Below are 24,248 nucleotides of genomic sequence, written 5' to 3' on the forward strand. Positions count from 1 at the left end.
CCATATTCCTCAAGGAAACATCGCCATCTCGTGGTTCGTTTGCTTCAGGCACGTTGTTGTATATCTGGGCTATAAAGAGATGTAGGAGCTATAAATGTCTTAGGAAGCTGTTAGGTTGTCTGTTCTGGGTCTGCAGGCCAGAGCTCAACACAGGGGTGGGGCAGATGTTTCAAGTTAAATTAGCTTATATATTGATGTCGAAAATCTGCACATACAAGCTGCTGACTAAAATCAGATAATTTATTATTGAAAGGTGCATACAACATGTTGTTAATTATAGACTTGCTACCTAAATCTGTCAGTGTACAAAAATATACTTTTTTTAAACCGCTAAATAATCGTTTTGTGCACTGACACAAGCATAGGAATCAGTCCATAATCTGGATGCAGCAGCCCCTTTGTTTACTACCAGGAATTTAAGATAAAACCATCTGACTGCACATGTGTGCTTCAAAGTGCACAGAGACATGGACGTGGCAATGTGAAAGTCAAACGTATAGGCAGTTCTGAGGAATGCAATTCATCTCCTGTACTCTGTAGGGCAGCTCTCATGATGCTGCCAAGCGGCGATGCGCTGTGTGAGAAATCAAAGCGCAGGCGTGGAGTCGGGAGGGAGCCTATCTTGCGCAGACTGGGTACTGTACATGGCCATTGATGCTGCTGGATAGATGTAGCCCTGATGTAAATAGGAATGGCGAGGGCAGCGGACATAATATGTCTCGTTATCTCTGCTTGACATCGGAACATTTGAAGCCACCATCGGGATTTTACAAAACGCTGGGGCCTTTTCTCGTTTTCATGTGAATCTGCCTTGACAGCTCGCCTGATGCTTTTAATTTGACACAGGAGCCAAAGCAGACGGGCGGCTTCTTCTAATAGACACTCGGGAAAAACAGGTCATTATGACCCTAGTATCCTCCAGTAAAAGAAAACCATCGGATTGCTTTTACGCGGCAGCATTCTGCTTGCATTTTTTGCTTTGGATTTCGTGTGCTGTGTCCGGAGAGGAGGATCATCATCAGTTCAGCGTTGAGGTAAGATGAATGGCCTTCCCTCCCCGGTTATCATAAATGACCGTGCTCTCTCCTCCACATCATGTGCCTCAGCGGGAAAAACATATATGTGTTTATGCATCGATTCCAATGCTATCCGTGGGAACAATTACCATAATGCATAACATGCATACATTGTAAGCCTATCAGCACAGCTCACGCACTGAACGGCGAACATAGCGCGCATTCCTCATTTGTAGAGTGCAATGAAACAGAAGGGTGCTCATTTTATTACACTGCGGTCCGTGTGCTGAGCTGATTTAGCCCAGTGATCCTAAATGTGCCACCCAGAGAAGAGTCTATTTTAATAGAGGTGATGCTTTCACTGCTGGATATTGTTATACAGGCCAGCTTTCAGTCAGACATTCTTTAACAGCATCACAGTGCTAAAAGGATATTCAAATATGTACACACAAGCTGCATAATAGGATTTGTTGTACCTAATTAATTGATGTAATTTTCCTCCTCACCTCTGGCTCCCTTACACTACTCTGAAAAAAAAAATGCTGAGGCTGACAGTCACACAAACACATCATTATTCAATGTTATGGATGACTGAAATCTGCCCAATATCTATTTGAGATCTGTGCCTTTGGAACAACACAACACACACAGGAAACACGCCCACAGGAGAGAGGGAAAAAAGGATAAACAAGGCGTTTAGCTCAGCAGAAAGAGGGATAGAGGCAGAAGGGGGAGGGATGGACAGAGGAGACAGCTAGTCAGATTAGCTAGCTGGAGCATATCTCATGGCTGTAGTGATGTGGAGGCAACTGGGTGGCGTGCGGACAGCTGTGCATGGCGTGGCCACCTCGTGGCCTCCCAGCATCAGGATTGAATCTAGAAATGACCCCTGCATGACGCCCGGGCTCCAACTCTCTGTATCAAGTACAGGGCAAAAGAGAGCAGCCCCAGGACATAAACACTGACTAAGGTCACTAAAAGAGATTCAAATGCAAACAGTCGCAATGATATGCAAGGAGCCTCTGAGCAAGTATACACAGACACATTAAAACCATGGCTGGAAAGACATACAATAGATTATTAACCTGCAAATTATATGAAGCACCTTGTTGAAGCTTCTGGGACATTAAGTATAACCACAGAAGCTGATTCTCACTGCAGTTGGCTTTCTTGCGATAATTAAGTACTAATGGTTAGTCCTCTCACAGCCATTTGTGAAATGCAGAATAATTGCCCTGCAGTTATTTTCTTATTGATTTCTATTATGGGACTGGCCTCTTACTGGGAAATACTCGGTAGGGTAACTAAACAAATAGTACTTTGCCCTCATTAAACAGCTACTGTGCCCTCGAGTTAGCTACCCCAATGAATATATGTGGTTTGTATTTGAACCAGAATGCCTTCGAGTTTCAAGTGAAATATGAATTCTGAAAAAGAGTATATATTGAAGAAGTTACATCTGGGACCAAACATAATCAGACTCAAAGTTGCTGCAGCTTATTTGATATCCTTTCACTTTTGACAGCTCTGTTGATACATACATTGTAGTTGATAACTAATTAATTATCTGAATAAACTTGCAAAACGCAAATGCATAATATCCAGGATGCTATTTTATAATACACATGTTATTGCTTATCACATCCTACTCTATGTTCATGTCATTATTCCTGCTGTATCCAAGATATCTTAAAAAGGGTAAAGTAAGTCTTGAAATAAGCATTACATGAAGACCCAAATATGTTTGACTTCTCACCTTTTGCAGGGATGGCTACAGAGGTATGGCTACCTTCCCCGCACAGAACCGGGAATGTCTGTCCTGCGCTCGGCCCAAACCTTGCACTCAGCCATCGCTGCCATGCAGCGCGTCTATGGTCTCAATGTCACAGGGACACTGGATGAGAAAACCAAGGAGTGAGTATGCACACGTGCTTGTTCAAACTGTGAGGGGCAGGCCATTGATGACACATTGATGCAAATGCTCCACTCATTCATTTAAACATGCAAAAGGAATCAATATTTTAATGAATTAGTGAAGGCCAGAAATAGAGCTGATCATTTCACCCTCCATCACCTCGCCTGAAACAACCCCAGGCGAAGGTTTTAACACTTTTCCTTCTTCTCATTTTGCATGATGATGCAGTGATATCACACTGAGGTGAGAATTAATGTTTTGCCTATGTGTCAAAGTATGTGTGTTCTGTACTTGTGATAATCTCATGTGTTATGAATGAGAAAACATGAAAGTTGATTTCCTCTCAGCACTCATTGAGAATGAAATCCTGCACTTGTATTGATGACTGTAGTTTGCAGTAGTTTTAGTGATATATTTTGCACACCACTTCCTTTATGTTTTGTTGCTGTTTCAATGTCCACCAAGAGAACTACTAAGTACACTTTTGTTTTTCTTGTGATGCCTCCTAATTTATATTTTGCAAACTTATATCACCTTCTCTTCGCCTCTCTTCTCTTCTCTAAGTTGGATGCAAAAGCCTCGCTGTGGAGTACCGGACAAGTTTAAGATTGCTGCGAGGTCACGGAAGCGGAGATACGCACTGACAGGACAGAAGTGGCAGCGTACACACATCACCTACAGGTGAGAGATAGTACAGACAGTTGTCATGGTGACCATTGAGCTTAGCCTCTAATGCAGGTTTCAGATTTGCCAGTGTTAATTTTTCTCAGCCTGTCTCTCACTTCCTCTTCTTTAACCACCTGGGATCTCACGCTCTGAGTTGTCATAGAGACAGTGCAAATACGTCACACATGCTGGTGGCAGACACACACAAACCAAAATATCATCAATATCACACGTTCAGATTCACAAATAGATGCGCCCTTGTGTGCTATGATTATGTTTACTTTCTGGTTTATAAATAGCTTGCTGGCAAAATGCAAAATGAAATCAGGCAGGTTTTTTAATCCTTCTCTATGTATTCTTTTAACAAAACATAACAGTTTTAGGTGAGGAGCATGAAGATTGAGGCTTTCCTCTCCCTCATAGAAAAACAGTTTAAAATCCTGAGTGTAAATTGGACGTGAACTCAGCGGAAATATTAAAACTCTCATCTTATCTCGCCTAAATAAGCTGCAGCTTTTTAATAGGTTCTGAGTGGTCCTGATAAACGGTTCTCTGGCACAACTGCAAATTGACAGGTTACAGCAGTAATGGACGATAACACTGTCAATTTATTCAAATCCTTCCTTCCTGCACGAATTTGAATTGATGAGCCACCTCTCCTAATGGAATGTCAATCAGTGTTGAGCCAACGCTGCTGCTGACTGCACTTTATTCACTAAAATGAGAGGAGAGAGAGGGAGAAGATTTCCCATTCCTCCCTGCCTGCTAGGGACTGATAACGACTGCAGTGTTAAAAGTTCAGTAAAAGCTGCAGGGTTTGAAATACTTGTGTCAAGTGCAACTTTTCTCCCCATATAACAGTAAAACATTTTCCTTTGAGTTGAAGGGAATAACAAGGCGCAGGGTTGATGCAGTTTATACTTTATTTTGGCTTTTGCTGATTGCTTTGTTCCCCATAGTCGCCATAATACTGTACGATTCCTGTACATCTTTCACTGTGAATGCACCATACAGTATATGAACCGGCTCAATATTTTTCATGTGGAATGCAATTTACTGAGGTTTATTTTCATTTTTAATCAAACTTAATTAACATTGGCATTTTAATAACGATGCCAAAAAGCTTTTATATTTGTCAGCTTTGTATCATCTCCATTGTTGCAGATACTTTATTCAGTTTGCTTTCTTTCTTCCCACAGCATAAAAAATGTCACACCTAAGGTGGGCGCCAGGGAGACTCACGACGCCATCCGGCGAGCATTTGACGTCTGGCAGGGTGTGACTCCCCTACGCTTTGAGGCCGTTCCGTACAGCGCTCTGGAGACTGGCAGGCGTGACGTGGACATCACCATCATCTTCGCTTCGGGTTTTCATGGTGACAGCTCTCCCTTCGATGGGGAAGGGGGATTTCTCGCCCACGCCTATTTTCCGGGCCCAGGCATAGGAGGGGACACACACTTTGATTCAGATGAGCCATGGACCCTAGGGAACCCAAACCATGATGGTAAGTGAAAGAAAAGGTGTGTTTAAACCTTTAGAGACAGATTAAGTGGTGGTGGTCAGGGGGTTTCACAAGAATATACAAATAACGGATTGAAAGTAAGGAGTAACTACAGCGGAGAAGTTCATTGGAGAGTATTAGCAAGCATAGGAAAGGAAGTAAGTACGTTTTTTAAATGCATTGTTGGCAGGTATGTAAACAGGTAAAGTGGTTTTGAAGATGTGAGGAACATTGAGAAAATGAAGAAAGGAGAGTCATCAGGAGACACAGATAAGGGCTGATGGAAAGCAAAAGATGAAAATGCAGATGGCTTGGCAGAAGCGCAAAATAACAGAGATGGTATCACAGGGCACGGTAGGAGGGATGCTTAACCAAAAACAAAGAATGCAGAGATGTCTTTGATCGGCTGTGTTCTGTTAAGATGCATCGCCCCATCTGTCAGGATTTTGATGTTTTTTCCCCTGCATAATAAGCTCTTTAGATGACAGGATAGAAAGCTCGGCTATTTTAAGACATTGCTTGCTGGTAAATGATTATGGCCATTCTGTTTTTAGTGAATTTGCTCAGTGGTGTGCTTGAAGAGAGTGATATAAAGAAATAGAGATATATAAATGAATACCATTACAATCTGTCAAAAATATTGTGATATGATGTTATGTTGTGTTATTCTATAATGGGAATATCAGGTAAAGTTAGGTGAGTTTATAATTAGGTTGAATCATGTTGTGCTTTACTTTGTTATGTTATACACCATTATGTTATTATCGGTATATTGTATTAGCAGTGGTGTGTTAACGAGTATTAACAACCTCTGAAATATCCAAATTGACCGAAGCCGTGTAATAAGTAATTATAAGTTATGTTGAGCTATGGATATTATAGGTATATAAATGAGGTTATCATGTAAGATTATGTCATATTGTTTAATCGTATGTGATTTTATACTGTGTTGTGCTTTGTTATGTTATATAACATTATGTGATTATTGGTATATTAACTGAGGTTAGAGTGTAATGGGTTAGATGTTGTTATAAGTAACATTTGGGTATTGTTGGTTAAATGATTATGTTATTTTATGTTACAGTGTAAAATGTTACTATACAAGTTAGATTAGGTTTGGTTATTTTAAGTTCTGACATTATCTTATCTCATGTGATGTGATGTTACATTATGTCGTGCTAATGATGTAATCATTATTTGCTATGGTATGCTACTATGGATTGATTAGGTTAAGTCACATTAGTTAGCATGGCTTGTATTGTTATGTTATGTGTAATGTTTGGTTTAACTTTGTTATCTTGTTATGTCATGGTGTTTTGGATAATGTTATGATGGATCAAGTTAGGACAGGTTATTATAGATTATGCTCAAATTAAAAATTAAGATATACTGTAACAGTGGCCCACATATCCTTTAATGAAAGCCATCCTGCCTGTGTGGATGCTGGCAGGGTGCAGGAGAGAAGAGGCCTTCCTCAGCCGTGCATCCACACAGGCTTTAATTACCCTACCTACGGGGCGCCAGGCTTGTCAGAGCACAACCAGGCTGCTGCTCCTGCTAATACCCTCGTGCTGTATGCTTACATTTTATCCTCCCATTAGTGGAAGAGGAGGGTAACAACTTACACTGTGTTTGTTCTGGGGAACTGCTTGCCACCCATCAGCTCCCCTCCTTGTCTCCCTCTCGTTTGTGCTCCTTCTCCAATGGTAATTGTTTCAGACTCCCAGTTCAAATTCATGTTCACCCTTGCGCAGTGTCCCATGGTTATCCATGTGGAGTGCTGAAGCTCCTTTCTCTGCTTATGGGTCTGGGAAGCTGTGCAACCTTTAATGGGCTTTCACAGCGGTGTAATTGTGAATGTTGCATGTTGACATGTGTGCTAATGGTAGCTTTGACCTGTCTCTTAAGTCTTTATGGTAGATGTTTTTTGGTTTGGTGGAAGAGGCTGCTTGTGTAAGATAAATGGGGGAAGGGGGAGGTGTAACCTTTTAGCTGCTGGCTGAGGGTCAGTGGTGGGTCTGTGCAGCGCTGCTGGCAGGAGTGGATATCATGTTTTAAAGGGCAACCATCTCCTGGGGACAGCTTCAGTCGCAAGCTGTACGTAAATGGTGTTGTTCTTTCTAAATCAAGTTGACACCATGAGCTGAGCACTGACCAGAGACACTGACCATGGCATTTTTGTTCTTTCATTTGTCTGCGTGTGTTTTAATGTGATATGGAATAGGTGTATAATCTTTCCTTGTGCTATGCCAATGTGTTCAGGTGCATTGCATGAATGTTTGTATTTACACTGTTTTCTGGTAACTTGAGCATAACATAAGTGTGTCCCTCTGCTCACATGGGGCATATTTATATCTAGAGCAACAACAAAAAAATCAATTTACCTCCAAAAACCTTTAGCTGCACTACATTGCACCGCATTAGCTCAATGGAAGTCAGTGTGCATCAGAGGACTGGAAATAATGATTACATTCATTGTTGATTAATCAACCTATTATTTGTCAATTATGTGTTTAATGGGTTTCCTATAATAAGTAAAATAATTGCTCAGTTCTGTCCAACCAATAATCCAAAACCCTAAGGCAGTCAATTTATCTCAAGGAAGATACAGGTGATGAAACGTAAAGGCCCACATTATTATTAATGATGTGTTTCTGTGCTTATCACCACCTATCTCTTGTGTTAATGAAGTTGGTCTCTGCATGTTTTCTATTGTTTCATCACAGCAAACATAGTCACATGCATTTGTCTCCACCTCATATAAGTACTGTCTGTATATGATAGAGTTTTTTTTGGCATTAACATCATTTCCCCTCTTTTCCCCTCCAGGTAACGACCTGTTCTTGGTTGCGGTGCACGAGCTGGGCCACGCCCTCGGTCTGGAACATTCGAATGACCCGACCGCTATCATGGCTCCTTTCTACCAGTACATGGACACAGAGAACTTCAAACTACCTCACGATGACCTACAGGGCATCCAGAAAATCTATGGTAACCCTCTGCTACATTTCTTATAGTCTCTGTCTAGACATTGACATAAAAAATGTATTTTTCTTTAAATTCTAATAGTTTGACAGCAGATTAAGAGCAATGTTACATTTATTTTCCTGAAGCCATATCACAAAATGTTATAAAAACAGAGGCCCTGCACTGACTTAGTCACCATTACAAAAGCTGCTGAAACATTCAGTCATTTTGGGTAATTTGCCAGTAAGCAACATTTGTCAGCTGTTAAAGAGGACAGCCAACATGAGTCAACGAACGCATCATCTGTGCCAACATTAAAGGTGCATTGGTAAAAAAAAAGAAAGTAAACATATTTAGCATCTTAAGGGAAATACATGTATCAACCTTACGCAGAAAAAGTTTATAGACCTTTTTTTTATCGTTTTAGGTCCACCAGATAGAGCCCCGCAGCCCACCAGACCCCCGCCCACAGTCCCTCCTCCTCGCTTCCACCCTCCTTCAGACCCCCGTAAGAATGAACGCCATGCCAGACCCCATCGCCCTCCACAGGGGGCCAAGCCCTCCAACCCCAACTCCAAACCCAACATCTGTGACGGAGGCTTCAACACCCTGGCCATCCTGCGGCAGGAGCTCTTTGTGTTCAAGGTAGAGGAGATCATTAGCCTGAGTAAACATGGCTACAACAATGAAGATGATGATGATGATGATGATGATGATGATGATGATGATGATGATGATGATGATGATGATGATGATGATGATGATGATGATGATGATGATGATGATGATGATGATGATTCTACCTTATGTGTTTCTACAGGACCAGTGGTTTTGGAGGGTACGGGACAACTCGGTGGTCCCTGGTTACCCCATGCAGATCAACTACTTCTGGAAAGGCTTGCCTCCCAAAATTGATGCCGTGTATGAAAATAGCGAAGGGAAATTTGTCTTCTTCAAAGGTAATAAGGTTTTTGGGGAACAAGTAGTGCTATGGAGCAAAGTTTTTACAAGTGGGTCTCTATTTTTAGTATTGTGCAAACACACTAAGATGCACATGAACACGTGCGAGCACAAGAGGGACGTGATGCTCGTTTCTGTCACAAGGTTCAGCTAATGTGCCAATACAAGAAAGGCAAGGAAGATGCTAACTGCTTGCTACAAAGCAAGCAAGCAAACATGGATGGTAACAAAACAGGATTATTTAACATTTTTCAAACCGCTTTTATACGTGGAAGACATCAGACACACAATGACTTGTTGAAACCACTGATTTCGTTTACATATTTTTTGTCTGTGTATAAGAAAATTGGCACCTTTATTCGTCTTCTTCCCAGATTTAATTTACATAGATAAAATAAATAAATACAAAAATAATAATAATAATCAAGGTTATCCTCACAAATAGGAAAAGGGTTCTGACAAAATAAATAAAAACACCTTACACAAAGAACCCTTTATCCTTAGTTACAAATAAATATCCATGATATTTCAAAACATGTTATTTTGACAAACGAGAACACTGTTGTTTCCCCCTCTACGAGTCCATGTGGATATTTTTGCTCTTCAAACATCCAGTCATCTTTTATCATAAAGCGTCTGAGCGGGTGACTTTGACGTTGCTTTGCATTCTGTACGGTAAACACAATGTTTGCAGGTCCATTACAGCCATCGGACCATCAGCAGATTAACATGACATCTGTCACCCAGTCGGATCAGAGTGCCTCATGCTTTATTTATTCTCTCAAGGGGACTTAACTGCATGTGTGTGTGTGTGTGTGTGTGTGTGTGTGTGTGTGTGTGTGTGTGTGTGTGTGTGTGTGTGTGTGTGTGTGTGTGTGTGTGTGTGTGTGTGTGTGTGTGAGTGTCGAGCTACTTACTGCAAGCTCACCACCCCAGCAGCTCTCCTCACCCTGCCTGATGCATTTCTAATTTTATCAATTAAAAGCAACAACAGCTTCAATAAAACTCAAAACAACAAGTTTCTGCAGCGTGGCGTTCATAGCATCATCCTCCTGTTTGTTGTATTATGGATAACACCGCATAAATGTTGTGTTGAGCAGATATTTTGTCAACGAGGTGTCACATCTGACCTTTAAAATCTTGTGAACAGGAACACACTTGACTGAGCTGAGAGTGTTTTGCGTGGTGTGACTTTTTATGTCATCTTCATCATAATGTCTTCGTCCCAGAGCATCATAATTTGTTGTGTTTATTTTAGGAAACCGTTTCTGGGTCTTCAAGGACACGACTCTCCAGCCTTCGTACCCTCAGGACATCTCGCTGTTCGGGAGCGGCATGCCCACTCAGAGCATCGAGACAGCCGTCTGGTGGGAGGACGTCGCCAAGACCTACTTCTTCAAAGGAGACAGGTCTGTGACGAACGGTTATCAGCACTGATGTGAAGTTAAGATGTTTGGCTCTCTGGAGTCTCTGAGAGCAGACAAAGTGCTGTGAGGATCAATCAAGGCGGAAATCTTGATTCAAATCTTTTGATTAAGCCGATAAACTGATTCTGTTTGACCAAATTGTATATAAACAGTAAGTTAAGGAGTAGATATTACAGATTTGTTTTATTTGTCAGCCCTTTTTGGCTCCTTATAAACACATTTAGTCAGTGTTTGGTATATTTAATGATTTTGTGGGGACAGTTTCCCATGGAATATTTAATTATTTAGCAGGTTTTTAATTCAGTTCACGTTGGCATAGATACCGTAGCTGTCATCTTTGAAGCAATGCAAGCTGTCACATTTTGCACTGAAAACACTGATTGCCTATTTAACAGCTAAGAAAATGCTGCTAATTGGCATTCAACCCAATAAGACCCAATAAGACCCAATAAGAGTAACACATGTGATGGGGATTGTAATGCTTGAGAGTTTTTTTCGAGTTTTCCCCGAAACAGCAGAGGATGTGTTGTTTACCCGTGTGCGTGGCAATGATGTTAACTGTTGAGAGATGACAGTGTGACTCACATGTTTGTTCAGCTGTCATGATAAATCATATCCTAGGAGGTCAGTGGATGGATGGTGAAAGCTGTCAAAATGCTTTGTCATGATACTGTCATCCCTCAACCTGCTGCTGCACATCATGACAAACAGGAGGTTTTGTCCATCGTCTCAAACACCAGTGCCTCTCTCTCCCTCCCTCTGCGACAGGGTGCTGTTTGTTCTAATTCAAAGAAATGTCACTGCATAGCAAGATTTATGTGTGTGAGCATCAGCGTATGAGAAGCAGATCAATCAAAAACAACCCCTGAAACACATTTGCCAGGCAGATAAACACAGTGTGGATGATGGATTGACCACTTTCTCTGGTCATGTGGATCAAGTCAGTTGCAGATCTTTTAAATGTTCAGATTAGGTTATTTTTTAAATCTCGCTGCAAGCTACAGATAAAATATGGCTGTGAACACAGTGTGCAGATGTTCAGTGCCATGGTGCAACCTTGATATTGTATACTTCCTTTTTTAAAGCCGTATATAGTTAGAGAATAACATCTTCTTAACTTAGAAGGCTTTTCTATCTGAGCAATATGAAAAATAACTGCCTCACTCACCTGGTTTTTATATCCACCTTGCTAAAAATCCGTACTCAAAGGGTATGTACTGATAAAAGCACTGGTATCATCACAGAAAACATCATAACAAGCATTGGAGCATCAATAATTGATATTTAGTTTTGATTTTGTGTAATAGCATAATTAAATCGTTGGAGTAACAAAGCCATCTACTCTTATATAACAAATAGATTATGTTTGCATCCAATCAGCTTCTTCTACTCTTTTGTTATGTATATTTCTTCTATGAAATGTGTTTCTTCACTGCATAGACACCTGAAAAGCCTTCATTTGGGAGACCAAAAGCCTTTCTCATTTGCTTGACATGACTGTTTTGGCAACTCAGCCCTTGTTTGAGTTCCTGTGCAAGGGTCTTGGCATGATTTGATAGTGGACAGGAATAAACTGAGGAAGTTAGTATATTATAATAATAAGTACTTATATTTGTATACTCCAGGGATTTACAAATAGCCGTGTCTGCGTAGCGTTGATGAATTTAGCAACTGTGTCCAGCTGCCGGATTAATTAAACTCTCATCACTGAGCTGATTTGTGTTTCAGTGTGTGGATTTGTGCATAGTTACAAGAATGTGTAATTTTCTCCGAACGACCCGGATCAGGGGGTCAGGTGTTTTACAGGCCCATGTCACTCACTGATGCTACTTCTGTCTGTCCTTTTGTAGGTACTGGAGGTACAATGAGGACATGAGGACCATGGATCCAGGTTATCCCAAACCCATCACCATCTGGAAGGGCATTCCCGACTCTCCACAGGGGGCCTTTGTGGATAGGGCCAATGGTATGTGAGCTTTAATGACCGTGTAACTAGTCAGTGAGATTGGATTGAGAGTATTTACACACTGGCAGTGCAGCACTTTTGTTTCTAAGACAGAGTGACATTTATAAAACATGAAGAGCAACACTTAACTCTTGTACAGAGATGCAGTTTGTCTGGTATTTGCTTTTATCGTTTTTAGTCCTGAATGCAACAACATGACAGAAGGAAAACAGGAAGTTGACTGAACAGCGTTTTTTTTCTGGATACATTTTCCGTGAATATATTTAAACTGGTGGAAAATCTCTGCTTTAAAACATTTATCAGAATTGGGAGAATCTGCACATATAAACTTTTCATAAGGGAGTGATAAACAAAAAGGAACACAATGCAGACACTGCAACTGCACAACACCAGTCGCAACAAATAGTGGATCCATAGAAAATGCATTTTGAATATCAATGGTTTACTTGATGAGGTTCTACATGATGATTTTCTGCTTGTTTTCGTAATGGATGATAGTCATTTTTATATTGTTTTGTTATCTCATAGACTATACGGTTAATGGTAATGAAAGAACATAAATAAAAAGTTCAGGCAATTCAGATCAGCATATCCAAGTTTTTCTCCTTTAGGAACTTTGACTCTTCTCAATTTTTTCTCCAATCTTGTTTGTTACAAATACAATGTTACTGTACTTTTCATTACTTTCAATACAACTCTATAGAAACCCAAAATGAATAGCCTTATTTTTAAGCAACCTAAAGCACGCATCGAGTAATTAATCTCTTTCTTTCACATAAAGATTCTGTTGAGAGACATCAGAATAAGAATCAGCTTAATTGGCCAGGTATGAGTACTGTGAATTTGACTCCATGTTGTTCATTGTTGCTATCTATATAGAAATTCAGCTAAAAAAAAAAAAGGACAATAACACATAGTCACTATTGCATGCCAAAGTGGTACATGCAACTGCACTGTATATGTATAAAAGTGGATTTGCTTTGTCCCACAATACCTCCCTGCAGGTTTTACCTACTTTTACAAGGGCAAGGACTACTGGAAGTTCAACAACCAGCTGCTTCGCGTGGAGCCCGGCTACCCGAGGTCCATCCTGAGGGACTTTATGGGCTGCGACGGGCTACCTGCAGACCCCGACTGGGACTGGAACCCCCCGGTGGCTGAGGAGCGCCACTACGACAACGGTGACGTGGACGTTGTCATCAAATTGGACAGCGCTGGGGGCACGGAGAAAGCCGTGGCCATCGCCATCCCCTGTGTCCTGGCGCTGTGCATGATGGTCCTCCTCTACACCGTTTTCCAGTTCAGGAGGAAGAGCACACAGCGCCACATACTGTACTGCAAGCGCTCCATGCAGGAGTGGGTCTGAGGGGCTGTTATCACTCTGTATAGAGAGGGGGTGTGAAGCTCTGATAGAGGTCTAGCTATTACTTGAAGCCCTAAGTACAGTAATTGGAAGCACTGTAAAGGGTACAGTTCTTAAGGATTGCCATGTTGGCAGATTTGAAAGCAGCTTGAACTCATAACAAGCTGCAAGGAAGCGAAACGATCAGCAGAACTCAACTGAAGACATTAAAGGAGCCACATCTCCTGTTTCCAACTAATATGTATGTATCTGCTTTGACTTTTTTTCTGTATCTTGGAATGAACTAAATTAAGTGAGACAGAGTTAAGCTACTGTAAGTGGGACCTTTGTCTATCCTCGTCTCTGCACGTCGCTTAAAAAGCCCCTAGCACTAACTTCAGTGGACAAATTAGAAATAGGCTTTACTTTCAATTCTTAATTAAAGCGCTCTGAGCTGTGCTTTTTTTTTTTCATTTAGTGTCCCCATAAAAGATTATTCATTGTGTGGAGGACTGATACACAAACCAAATATGACCTTTTCTTCCAAAGAGGATTACTGCTCAATTTTGTTTTTGATGGGATGTTTTTTCCTCCATTGATCGAACATTGTTGCATCATACTCCGATTTTCTTTTAGCCATCGGCATTCACATCCACTCGTCTGCTCTGTAATCTGTGTCGATGGGAAGCAGCAGTTAGTAAGAGCTTGGAACTCAAGACTGTTGTGGCAGTGTATCTCCAAAACGGGGGCCAAAAACCTCTCTGCAATATTTATGAGACTGCCTTAATCACAGAATGCTTAAACTCCCTTCCCTTTCTCTCTGTTTCTCTGGTGTGGAAGCTGAATAATAAGTGAAACAGTAGGAACACAAACAGTGCATTCATTGCTGCCCATAATGCAACTGCAAAACTAGAAGTATAGGACAGTTTCAATCCACACCCGGGTTCATTACTCTTGAAAATGTGCTAAGCAGTGCTAAATACCTGATGGCTAGCAGGCCATCAGCTTTCATTTACTGCTCCACCTGAGGGTATGAGAGAGAAAGTGAAGGCTAGTTGTGTGTGTGTGAAACAGACAGTAATTACCCACACTATAAATGTAATGTAGTGTCAGTTATCGAACAATTACCATCCTGCTTCACTTTTTCCTGGCAAGTTTGGACGCTAATACTCCATACGGTGTCAGGCCATGCATTTTAAACAGCTTTCTTTTTCAACTTTTGTACAAGGTTTACATTATATTTCACAGAGCACGCAGAGAGTTAGTGGAGGAAAGAGAACGTATACACACAGTACGTTTCATTAATCACTGCATATGGTCAGTGCTTTTGCCCAGATTGCTCCATCTTCTCACTAAGTTATTGCGAATAGTTTCTGTGAAAATGCAAAGTAAACAAAACATTAAGAAGGAAACACACATCTAAAACAATAACAGGATATAATCTGCATAAATAAAGACACTGAGGCAAATTATTGTCTGCATTTTCGAGTTCAATAATAGAATCAGGTTGTTCAATGCACTGTAAACACATTTACTATTATAACTATTAACAACTTACTAATAAATGCTTATAGAACTACTCTAACATTGGAATTAACAAAAACAGAACTAGCAAAACTAAGTCTGATGACAAATATGTTACATATATATCGTGATCTATGAATATGCCTTTAGATGACATATGTTTCAAACTGTCTAATCAGCTGATTATGAGAACCAATAATATAACATTAAAAAGCAGAGTCTCTTTCACGTGAGTTGGAGCAAAGGATGTTCCCCCATCCCCATGTATTGTATGATGAATGCAATACACAGCCTGGATCCTAATGAAATACATTGTCCTGCAATTGCCTTTGATTGTTGCCATACATGTAACTATGTGGTTGTGTGGTGTAGCGTTTCTCAGAGTTCGCCGGATGTCAGTGAGCATTCATGATGTGATTTTGTTTTCCTATAAATATTCGTGCTTTGTTACTCTTTTACTTGAAATGGTCATCAACATCAACTGTACAGGATATCCGACATAATCTTTAATATCAAGGCAAAGCTATTTTAATGCCATATCTCAGAAGAAATTAAGAGATTTTAACATGTCTATAATCAATGAATTATCTAAAGAAGGGTTAAGGGGTTGGATCTTGATTGATGGGTTGAACCTTTATTAGATGTGGTTTTATCTTGTCATCGTTGGTAAGGGATAAAAACTTTCAAACCTATGGGCAATGCATGCCGTTGTAAAACTAAGATGTCATTCTTTCATGGATCATTCAGACACTCTTCTTCTGTTCAGTCTCTCCCATTGTGACTGAGCAGCACTGCAGGTTTCTGTTGGATGCGTTGACACATCCAAACTGTCATCTTTTATAAAAAACTAAATGTGAAATTACTAGCTTCCAACCGGTCCTCCCTGTTCCAATCTTCAGTCGATTGTCAAACTGATGAAAGAAAATGTACGCAGGCAGGAACATCTTTCCTAAAGCAGTGCTGAATTGCAGCACGAATCACACCATGTTGATCTACGACCCACTGTAATTTAAGGCGGAAGAAAAACCCTCGGCTCAGTGTTGTGTGTGATGTCTTATCAGTTTTGTGTGTTTGTGGTGAGGCTCTGATGGCTCCAGCGAGAGTGAATTAAAGATGGCCACTGATGCGAGTCGGTACTGTATTTATTGCCGTATTTATTCCTCTGTGCTCAGCACCACAGATCTTGCATTGCATTGTACTGAGGACAAGAAGTGGGTTGGAAATGACACGTTTTTTTTCTACCACTCCCATGTAATTGTCCACCTTCTGTTACTGCCTAAGCAACAAATGATCTGCAGCGTAGGTTTTTTCCAATCTTTGAAAGGTAAATCACAAACTTGAAAAGGTTACATATAGGAAATGCTCTTTTTAACACCTGAATCACTTGAATAACTTGACATTTTAGATGTGAATTAAGTGCAAGGTGGAAGTGTCAATGCTCTGACCTGTCCCTGTTTATCTTCAGACTCCTCCAAGGTTTTTTTTTGTCTGCCTTGACACACTGCATAGCATTCAACTAATTTAAAGTGTTGTTAAAGGAAGTAGATGAGACTGATTAGACAGCAGTCGATACATCAGAGAGACAAGGGTACGGACGAGACAGGGGACATTTTGCAATCATTTGCCGTCACAATCTTGTATACATGAAGTATATATATCCGCAAGGCATAGTGTATGAGAAGTAAACATTGCATAATATGTACATAAAGAGTGTATATTGTCTGCTTGGGAGGATTTTGTTTTTAAAGTCATTCATTACATGGATAAAGAAAACGCTGTGTGTTGTAAATAAAACAAGTCAATAAAGAGTGTCTCCTTGTATCATGCTCTCACAAAAATGTGCATTAGATAAAAGCAGAAAACATCTATTAAAGGGTTGGTTTAACCAAAGGTAAAATAGGAAACAAAGTAAAAAATACCTCTAAATGTATTTACCAATGCAGATAATGTGATTAACACATTTGTTCCAAGGTATCAGCCAAATTATCAAAACAAAGGTGATTATAAGATGTTCTTAATCTCTTTTCAATTCCTGACATTCATTTGTTGACATCACATCCATGATGCTGAAGCTTTTATCCGAGGGAAACCCTAGATAAATTCCTGATATTGTTGCAGGAGCCATCCTTCATTTGTTGCATGTTTGTGATTGCTTCGAGGGGCACATCGCCTCTTTGCAGATCTCTCTGTGGCCTGGTGCTTGAGTCATTCCACTTCCTTTTTTGAGTAAAAACAGACAGAAAATAGTTTTGAACACACATAACATAATTATATCTGAAACACTGCTGTTAGTAGTTATGGTACATCAATAAAATAACTTCTGCTTTTATTCAACTTAATTAGCTTAACAGTTATTTTCCCCTGATTATCCCTTATAATGTAGGTGGTAATCAGTATTCACTTAATATTTAAATGGGTTATGATTATTATTTCAATTATTAATCAGAGTTCCAAATTGATAGTATGGTTTATTTTCTGAGAATACCTTAACCAATAATTATCTTAAAAAAACACAGTTTTTCACATTTACATTTTAATGCCTTTTCAGACTGCACGAAATAAGCACCACATTATTATCAACCCCTATTTATGATTTCATGAATACTCAATCAAAAATCAGTTATCACAAATACTTGTTATTAACCAGGCCGGCCCGATCCCAACATTATGTATGTAAAATGTACCACTGATTACATTGTAGATTTGACTATAGTCATTTGGATCGGTGGCATTCTTAGACCTTGTTGTGGAAGCAATCTGTAAAAGTATGAACAAAAGTAATGTTAAGAGATGTTATGGTACATCTAAATGTAAGATACACAGACATACATATAGTGGCCTTTGGCTGATAACAAGTAAACTCACCTTCATTCTGCAGAAGGCAGGGGCTGCAGGAGGGGGGAACTCAAAGTTAATTGCAGTAGTTATGCGGGTGCTGCGGGATATATGTCTGATTTCAAGGTCTGTGGGGGACTCCTTTAATATCTGGCAGACAAAAATACAAACACGTTAAGCTTGATAAGCATACATGACTCACTCTGCAACAGATCATTATTATTTGTAAGGAGTTTCCTTACTTCCAAAACATCTAAAAAAGCACTTGAAAACTAAAGTTGTAAGAAGTAGTTAATGTCAGAAATATGACACAAGTTTTCAGAGCCAGTATCATTTTAGCTGGTCACAGAGAAATGCCAAATTGTTCTCACCTCATACATGCACTTCTCTTGGCTGTCATCACACTTCTTTGTGCTCCAAGTTTTCACCTGGCTCACCACAGCATTGAACGGTTCAGAGCAGATATTGCAACTCTCTCTTTTATATTACTAAAACGACATTAAAGGCAACTAAATATCTTTATAATACTTCACCATATTGCTCTTTATAATGACGGGTCTATTTCTGAGTCGGCAGCCGGCAGCAGCTGCTGCAGTAAAGCTGAGGTAGTGAGCAAAGATCCAACACTCATCATGGTTGGAGGTGATGTCTTAAGTGTTCAAACCCTTTGCTGTGAAGCCTTTTAAAGTTTACAGGAAACAATGCATCTTCATTGGTCACCTGCCTCAATAAGGGGGTGTAACTTAGAAGTGAAATCAATAAGAGCTGCCTCTCCTAGATGTTTCTAGATCCCGCTCTGGGGATACCCGGTGGACAAGGGACTTGAAGTGATGATAGTGTAAAAATATACTCCATAAATTAAGTAATGATGTCATTTCTTGAGCCCTTAATGTTTACTGGCACCTGGAGGCCACTGTCAAGTTGAAACCATTATGCTATTAGTTGTGGAGAAAAGACTTGATTTGATTGGATGACAAGAACAAGAGATGTGTTCATGGGATTTTGAATGGCACTCGTGGGATCTTTAATAGCCCTAGAAACAATAGAGTTATCACAAAGTTAATAAAGCACAGATAATAGATTAAGAAAATGTCAGAGTCAGGTCATGTGTGTCAAGATTTATCGTTTCTTATGATCGTGCACATCCACAGCAACAAAGACTCATGACTCCTGATACCTGTCAGACCATGACCAGCGCAGGGGTCGGATCAGGTTTGAACCGAAGTCACATTCAGCCAGGTCACTCCTTAAAGGGCCCTGGCAAGCAGAACTGATGAGTCCTAAAGCTACAACATCTCAACAACTTGCTTTCTTTACTCTGAACAAGTGTTTGGTGCATTGGTACAGAGTTTGCTTCTTTTGACACACAAGCTAGCCTCTGTTTGACTGTGTGCCCCAACAAGGAAGGGGTTTATGGACAGGCAAGTTAGGGCTACTCAATTCATCTTATTTTAATCGCAATTACGATTTTGGCTTGCAACGATTATGAAAACATCATAATCGAAAGAAAACGATTATTTATTTAATTTTAATCTTTACATTTTTTTATTTTTTTATTATTTTTTTTATTGGTTTTTCAGTTGAATTATACTTACAGTAAAGGGTAATCAACCGTTAAAAACATACTGTTACATTTTTTTTTCAATAAATTGATGTTTTCAAAGTAAATGGATAATCGTTTTTAATAATCGTGATATCAATTATTGACCCAAATAATCGAGATTATGATTTTTGCCATAATCGAGCAGCCCTAAGGCAAGTAACCTTACTGTCTCTTCTTATTTTCTAACAAGCATCTGTAAATACTGAAGCCACTTTTTCCAAACTTCCTGAACTATCAACATGCATCTTTGCAGTTGATCCCACCTCCAAGCTCACTCAAACCAACATGGCATACCTGTTTAGATGTCTTAGACTTAGAATAACGATGGCAACAGGTGTATCATAAATGATTATCCTATAACTTTATATTATAGTTATTTACTCGTGATATATTATAGTTATTTATTCGAAACTATTTCTTTCAACCAGAAGGTTGAGGGTTCGATCCCAGCCCATGCAGCCGACATGTCGATGTATCCTTGGCCAAGATACTTAACCCTGAGTTGCTCCAAGCCATCGGTGTGTGAATGTGTATGAATGTTAGTTCCTAGTAAGCTACACTGCTCTGTATGAAAGGGTGTGAATGGGTGAATGACATGTAGTATGTAAAGTGCTTTCAGGGGTTGTAAAGCACTATATAAGTACAGTCCATTTACCATTTCTTTTGGATCTAATTTCTAACAAACAGATGAAAATTGTGAACAGCATAATCTGGATTGTCCACAACAAAAGGCCCAGTTTTTGGACAGAGGTGTTTCAGTTGAAATGTCTTAAATGCAAAATGTAAAAGATGAGATGTTAGTTTTACCAGGAATAGATCTACGAGTTGAATGTATGAGTGAATGAGACATTTAACCACCTGCAACAAAAATAAACATTGTTTACATGTCTATAGCAGATCAATCAGAAAACATGGTGTTTTTTGTATCTTAATTGAGCTGACCTCGTGCTTTTTCTGTTTGTCTGTTTCCCACACTCCACTGGAATCCTGCGTTCTTAATATGTAATTTCAGAGGCACTATGGGTGATAAAAAAAAATGACCTGTTTGAGTGTTTGTGCAATTCAAAATCAGAGGCATTTTATTACAGGAATTATAGACATTATCAGCGCACAACCACAAAGTCATACCCTTCATAAAATCAATCAAAACATTATTTTCCACAACTCATGACAAGCCTGATTTTTCAAAAACATTTTTGGGAAAAATCACTGCCGTCCAGGAGAAAGAAACCTGCTCTGTATCAACATGAAGACTCTGCTGCTGGCCTCTGCTCTCTTGGCAGGACTCTTTGTCTCCCTGACTGCCGTCCCTACCCTATCTCTGTTCCTTATCATGCCTTCTGCAAAACACTGTGGTGAGTTAGGATTGCTGCTTTTTATTCTAATGCGAGTTAAGCCAAGATCGCTTTAGTCTGGATGTCAAAAACATGATTTCAAATTAACTTTGTTTCATTTCTCTTTTCCAGGCTCTTTGCAGTACCTTGTAATGAAATCAACACCAAAGTAGTTGCACAGATTCAAGACTTCAGCCCTCAATAACTACTCCCCTGTTAATGTGAATCTCATTTCTTATCATCATGTGTGTGTAATGACATTTTGTTATCTCTTCCAGCTTCTGTCCACCAACCCTCTCTCCATTAGAGCCAATCATACTTCACTCGACAGCCCCGAGGGTGAGAACATCACCTTCGCATTGAACCCCACCATACTGACCACCGGCTGCCGTGTGTTCGTAAGTATCAATGATGCTCAATTTAGAAAAATGAGTCCAATTGTGCATAATTCCAATGGTTAGTGGTTTATAAGTTGTTGAAGTTTAACATTATAGCTTAAGATAGCTTTATGTGACCAGACATAATAAACAGTGATAAACAAGTGCAAAAGTAAGTTATTCCTTTGGTTAGTCTGTAATTATTTTACCAACAAAGTAGCTATTTTACTTGCCCCCTCAAGACATAAGTATTGAGGGGGCATTGCATACTTATTGCAAATAACCATACATTTACATTAATTACTGACAGATATGTCACATTAGGCTTGATTCCACTTTAATAGCAGCACCAGCTTTCTTTTATTAATACATTTATAGATATGAGCTTCTGATCTACTGAGAAAGAAAAAGGTTAACATAAGAAATAGTTTGAAGAGATATCTGCTCACAAGTTTATAACTTAGTGATATACTATGTTTTGAAAATCAAGTCATTATTTTCAGCATGTAACCTTAGTGTAAATGTATTAATCTGATTTATTTGCTTCCTTTCCAGGCACAGTCCACTTCTTTTGGATTCACCAGTCTTCTCGATGGTGGACTGAACTACTGCAACCTCTACAACCTGCTGTCAGGTGAGTTCAGGATCACTTATCAGCATGTCTCCACCATGCATGCTTAACCTTTTGTTTCTGCACAAAAAAAAAGAAGAAAATCCAGTTATTTTTTAAAGTACATTTGTTAAATATGGGTTTCTATTGTCATGCACACGTTAATAAACTTTACATTTAGAGACATTAATGGTTTATCAAGGTCTATGAATATTAAGCATAATTAATATAACTACATGTCTGATTGCAGCAAGCGGCCTCATCTCATCCCCAGACTTCATGGAGATGACCAATGAATGGGCTTGCCTGGGCTACGGGCTCGCCTCTTCTAAAGCCTGACAATCCTTAATTGATGAAATAATGTAACACTTCATGTCATGATCTTTTGACATTAGAATTGGAAAGTGGTTTTCCCGAGTCTGGTGTCTCTAACTAATATGTGAAATATTCAGTGAATAACTCAGAATTCAGAATAAAAAATGAAATGCAGTGACACTTCAATAATGTAATTCTCTGTGATCTGTGTGTCCGTTCGTATTCTTTTCTCCTGCAACTTGGCATGGTGAGGGAGCCATCCATTGAACAATAATCTAGTTTGATCTTCTCTACTTCAGCCAAGTTTGCCCAAATTAACTATTCCAAATAGCTAGACAATAACAGGAATATTATTGTTTGTTTAAAAACAATAGAGTTTTAACAAACCTCTCTTCCTCCCATGGCTTCTAACTCTTCAGTTTTGTTCATTTATTCATAAGTTATGTTTCTCTGGTGAGAGGTCTACGTCTTTCATGCCAATCATTTTTGATAAATCCATAAAAAATAAAAGCATGGTCTGCAATGTGCCGACAAGGTAAAGCTAGCCATTACTTTCGAGTCTAGACTCTGGAGCTATTTCAGTCCAAACCACTTTAGTCAAAGAAAATGTATTTAAATCTGCAGTAAGCAACATTTGCTGGTATGGCTTTGTCTTGACAGCTTCCCGCCCTTCCAGATGCATACATGTACAGTATGCCTAAGGCTAAAAGAGCAGCAGCAAAATGACCGCCATAGGGTACAGAACAAAGCAGGCATCAATGACAACAGAAACAACATTAGATGTGTCAAATACAGCATGAAAGGAGGAGCTGGGGTGTAGGTAGTTTGCTTAGTAGCCTGCAGAGGAAGCAGCCAACACAAAAACAGCTCCTAGTGCAAACAACAATCACTCCAACAAGGGAGTTGTTCATCTTTGGTCTGTCATTTGTACTATATTGTAACATCATGGCACATTTCCATTTTATGTCCAGCTATGGAAATTAAATTGCAGAACACTTCCTGATCAAACCTAGGTTAACCCTGTTACCCCCAAGTGTACAGTTTTGGGATCAACTGTGTCTGAATATTACTTATGTCACTGTCGGTTGTTTTGCCCCTATATTGAAAAGTACCTCACCTACAAACATTATGACAGTATATATTATATACAGTATATATAATATCGTTTTTTTCTCTTGTGTATGATTTTATTATCTGTGCACTGCGCATGAACCTATATGGAGCGTGTGTGCACGTATGGCTCAAATCACAAGATTTTCCAATTTCAAGGACCAGTAGTCATCATAGTCATTCACAGATCAGAGGACTCCTGTTAGCCATACATGTTGGTCACAGTGACCACATGGAGAACAAATTACCTGCATGAAATTATAAGATTCTTTAATAACACCAAAGAGTGGCTGATGGCTATTCACAAAGCAGGTGACTATTCAGTTTTGTGAATGACCTAAGTAAGTGTGTCAGAAAAATAAATGTTTTGTTTTTTACACACATACCTACATTAATATCCAAGCCTGGCAGGGGAGATGGCATATGATGAGTACTGGTTGGTCAGGGCACTCTTAACTGTGAATCTCGTTTAAAATGTTTTTTATTGTTACCCTAATGCGGTCCAAAAGCACAACATGTGGTCTTCGTTCTGTGATGTATAGCCACCATTGGCGAAGAGCTCAGTGTGCTGCAGCCTGGTTATGGAAACTGATTAATCCATAGCCTATATTTAATTACATTTTAATTTATGCCACTTACCACCCTGACAAAAAGCTCCCTGTTGCTTTGACCTCCTACATCAAGTTAACAGGTAATTATAATACATGTAGGTGAAAACTTGAAAAAGCATGTGTTTCAAGGGTTTTTGAGCAGAGCAAATAAATGTTTGAATATATTTGT

The 24,248-nt window shown here is 39.6% G+C and overlaps 1 protein-coding gene across 2 annotated transcripts; it reads left to right on the forward strand.

The window, feature by feature from the left end:
* Positions 1–545: 545 nt before the first annotated feature.
* mmp16b (matrix metallopeptidase 16b (membrane-inserted)) lies at positions 546–17,105 on the forward strand. Of its 2 annotated transcripts, XM_079650209.1 has the most exons (12): positions 546–1,034; positions 2,782–2,930; positions 3,160–3,174; positions 3,496–3,612; positions 4,797–5,101; positions 7,928–8,089; positions 8,493–8,710; positions 8,886–9,024; positions 10,284–10,434; positions 12,303–12,418; positions 13,200–13,244; positions 13,423–17,105. In XM_079650209.1, exons 1-12 carry the CDS (start codon positions 903–905, stop codon positions 13,782–13,784), a joined length of 1,911 nt encoding a protein of 636 aa, XP_079506335.1. In that variant the 5' UTR covers positions 546–902; the 3' UTR covers positions 13,785–17,105. The 2 variants fall into 2 exon arrangements, with proteins under 2 accessions (XP_079506335.1, XP_079506336.1); XM_079650210.1 differs by lacking the exon at positions 3,160–3,174 and having other exon boundaries at positions 547–1,034.
* The last annotated feature ends 7,143 nt before the right edge of the window (positions 17,106–24,248 follow it).

Source organism: Notothenia rossii, assembly GCF_949606895.1.
Source record: "Notothenia rossii genome assembly, chromosome: 9".
In the NCBI taxonomy this organism is placed as follows: Eukaryota; Metazoa; Chordata; class Actinopteri; order Perciformes; family Nototheniidae; genus Notothenia; species Notothenia rossii.

Bases quoted from the DNA above. Each gene is read 5' to 3' on its own strand.
- mmp16b (XM_079650209.1), top strand. From the start codon at position 903: ATGACCCTAGTATCCTCCAGTAAAAGAAAACCATCGGATTGCTTTTAC. The intron at 3,613-4,796 runs GTGAGAGATAGT...TTCTTCCCACAG, and splicing joins CGTACACACATCACCTACAG to CATAAAAAATGTCACACCTA. The intron at 9,025-10,283 runs GTAATAAGGTTT...TGTTTATTTTAG, and splicing joins GAAATTTGTCTTCTTCAAAG to GAAACCGTTTCTGGGTCTTC.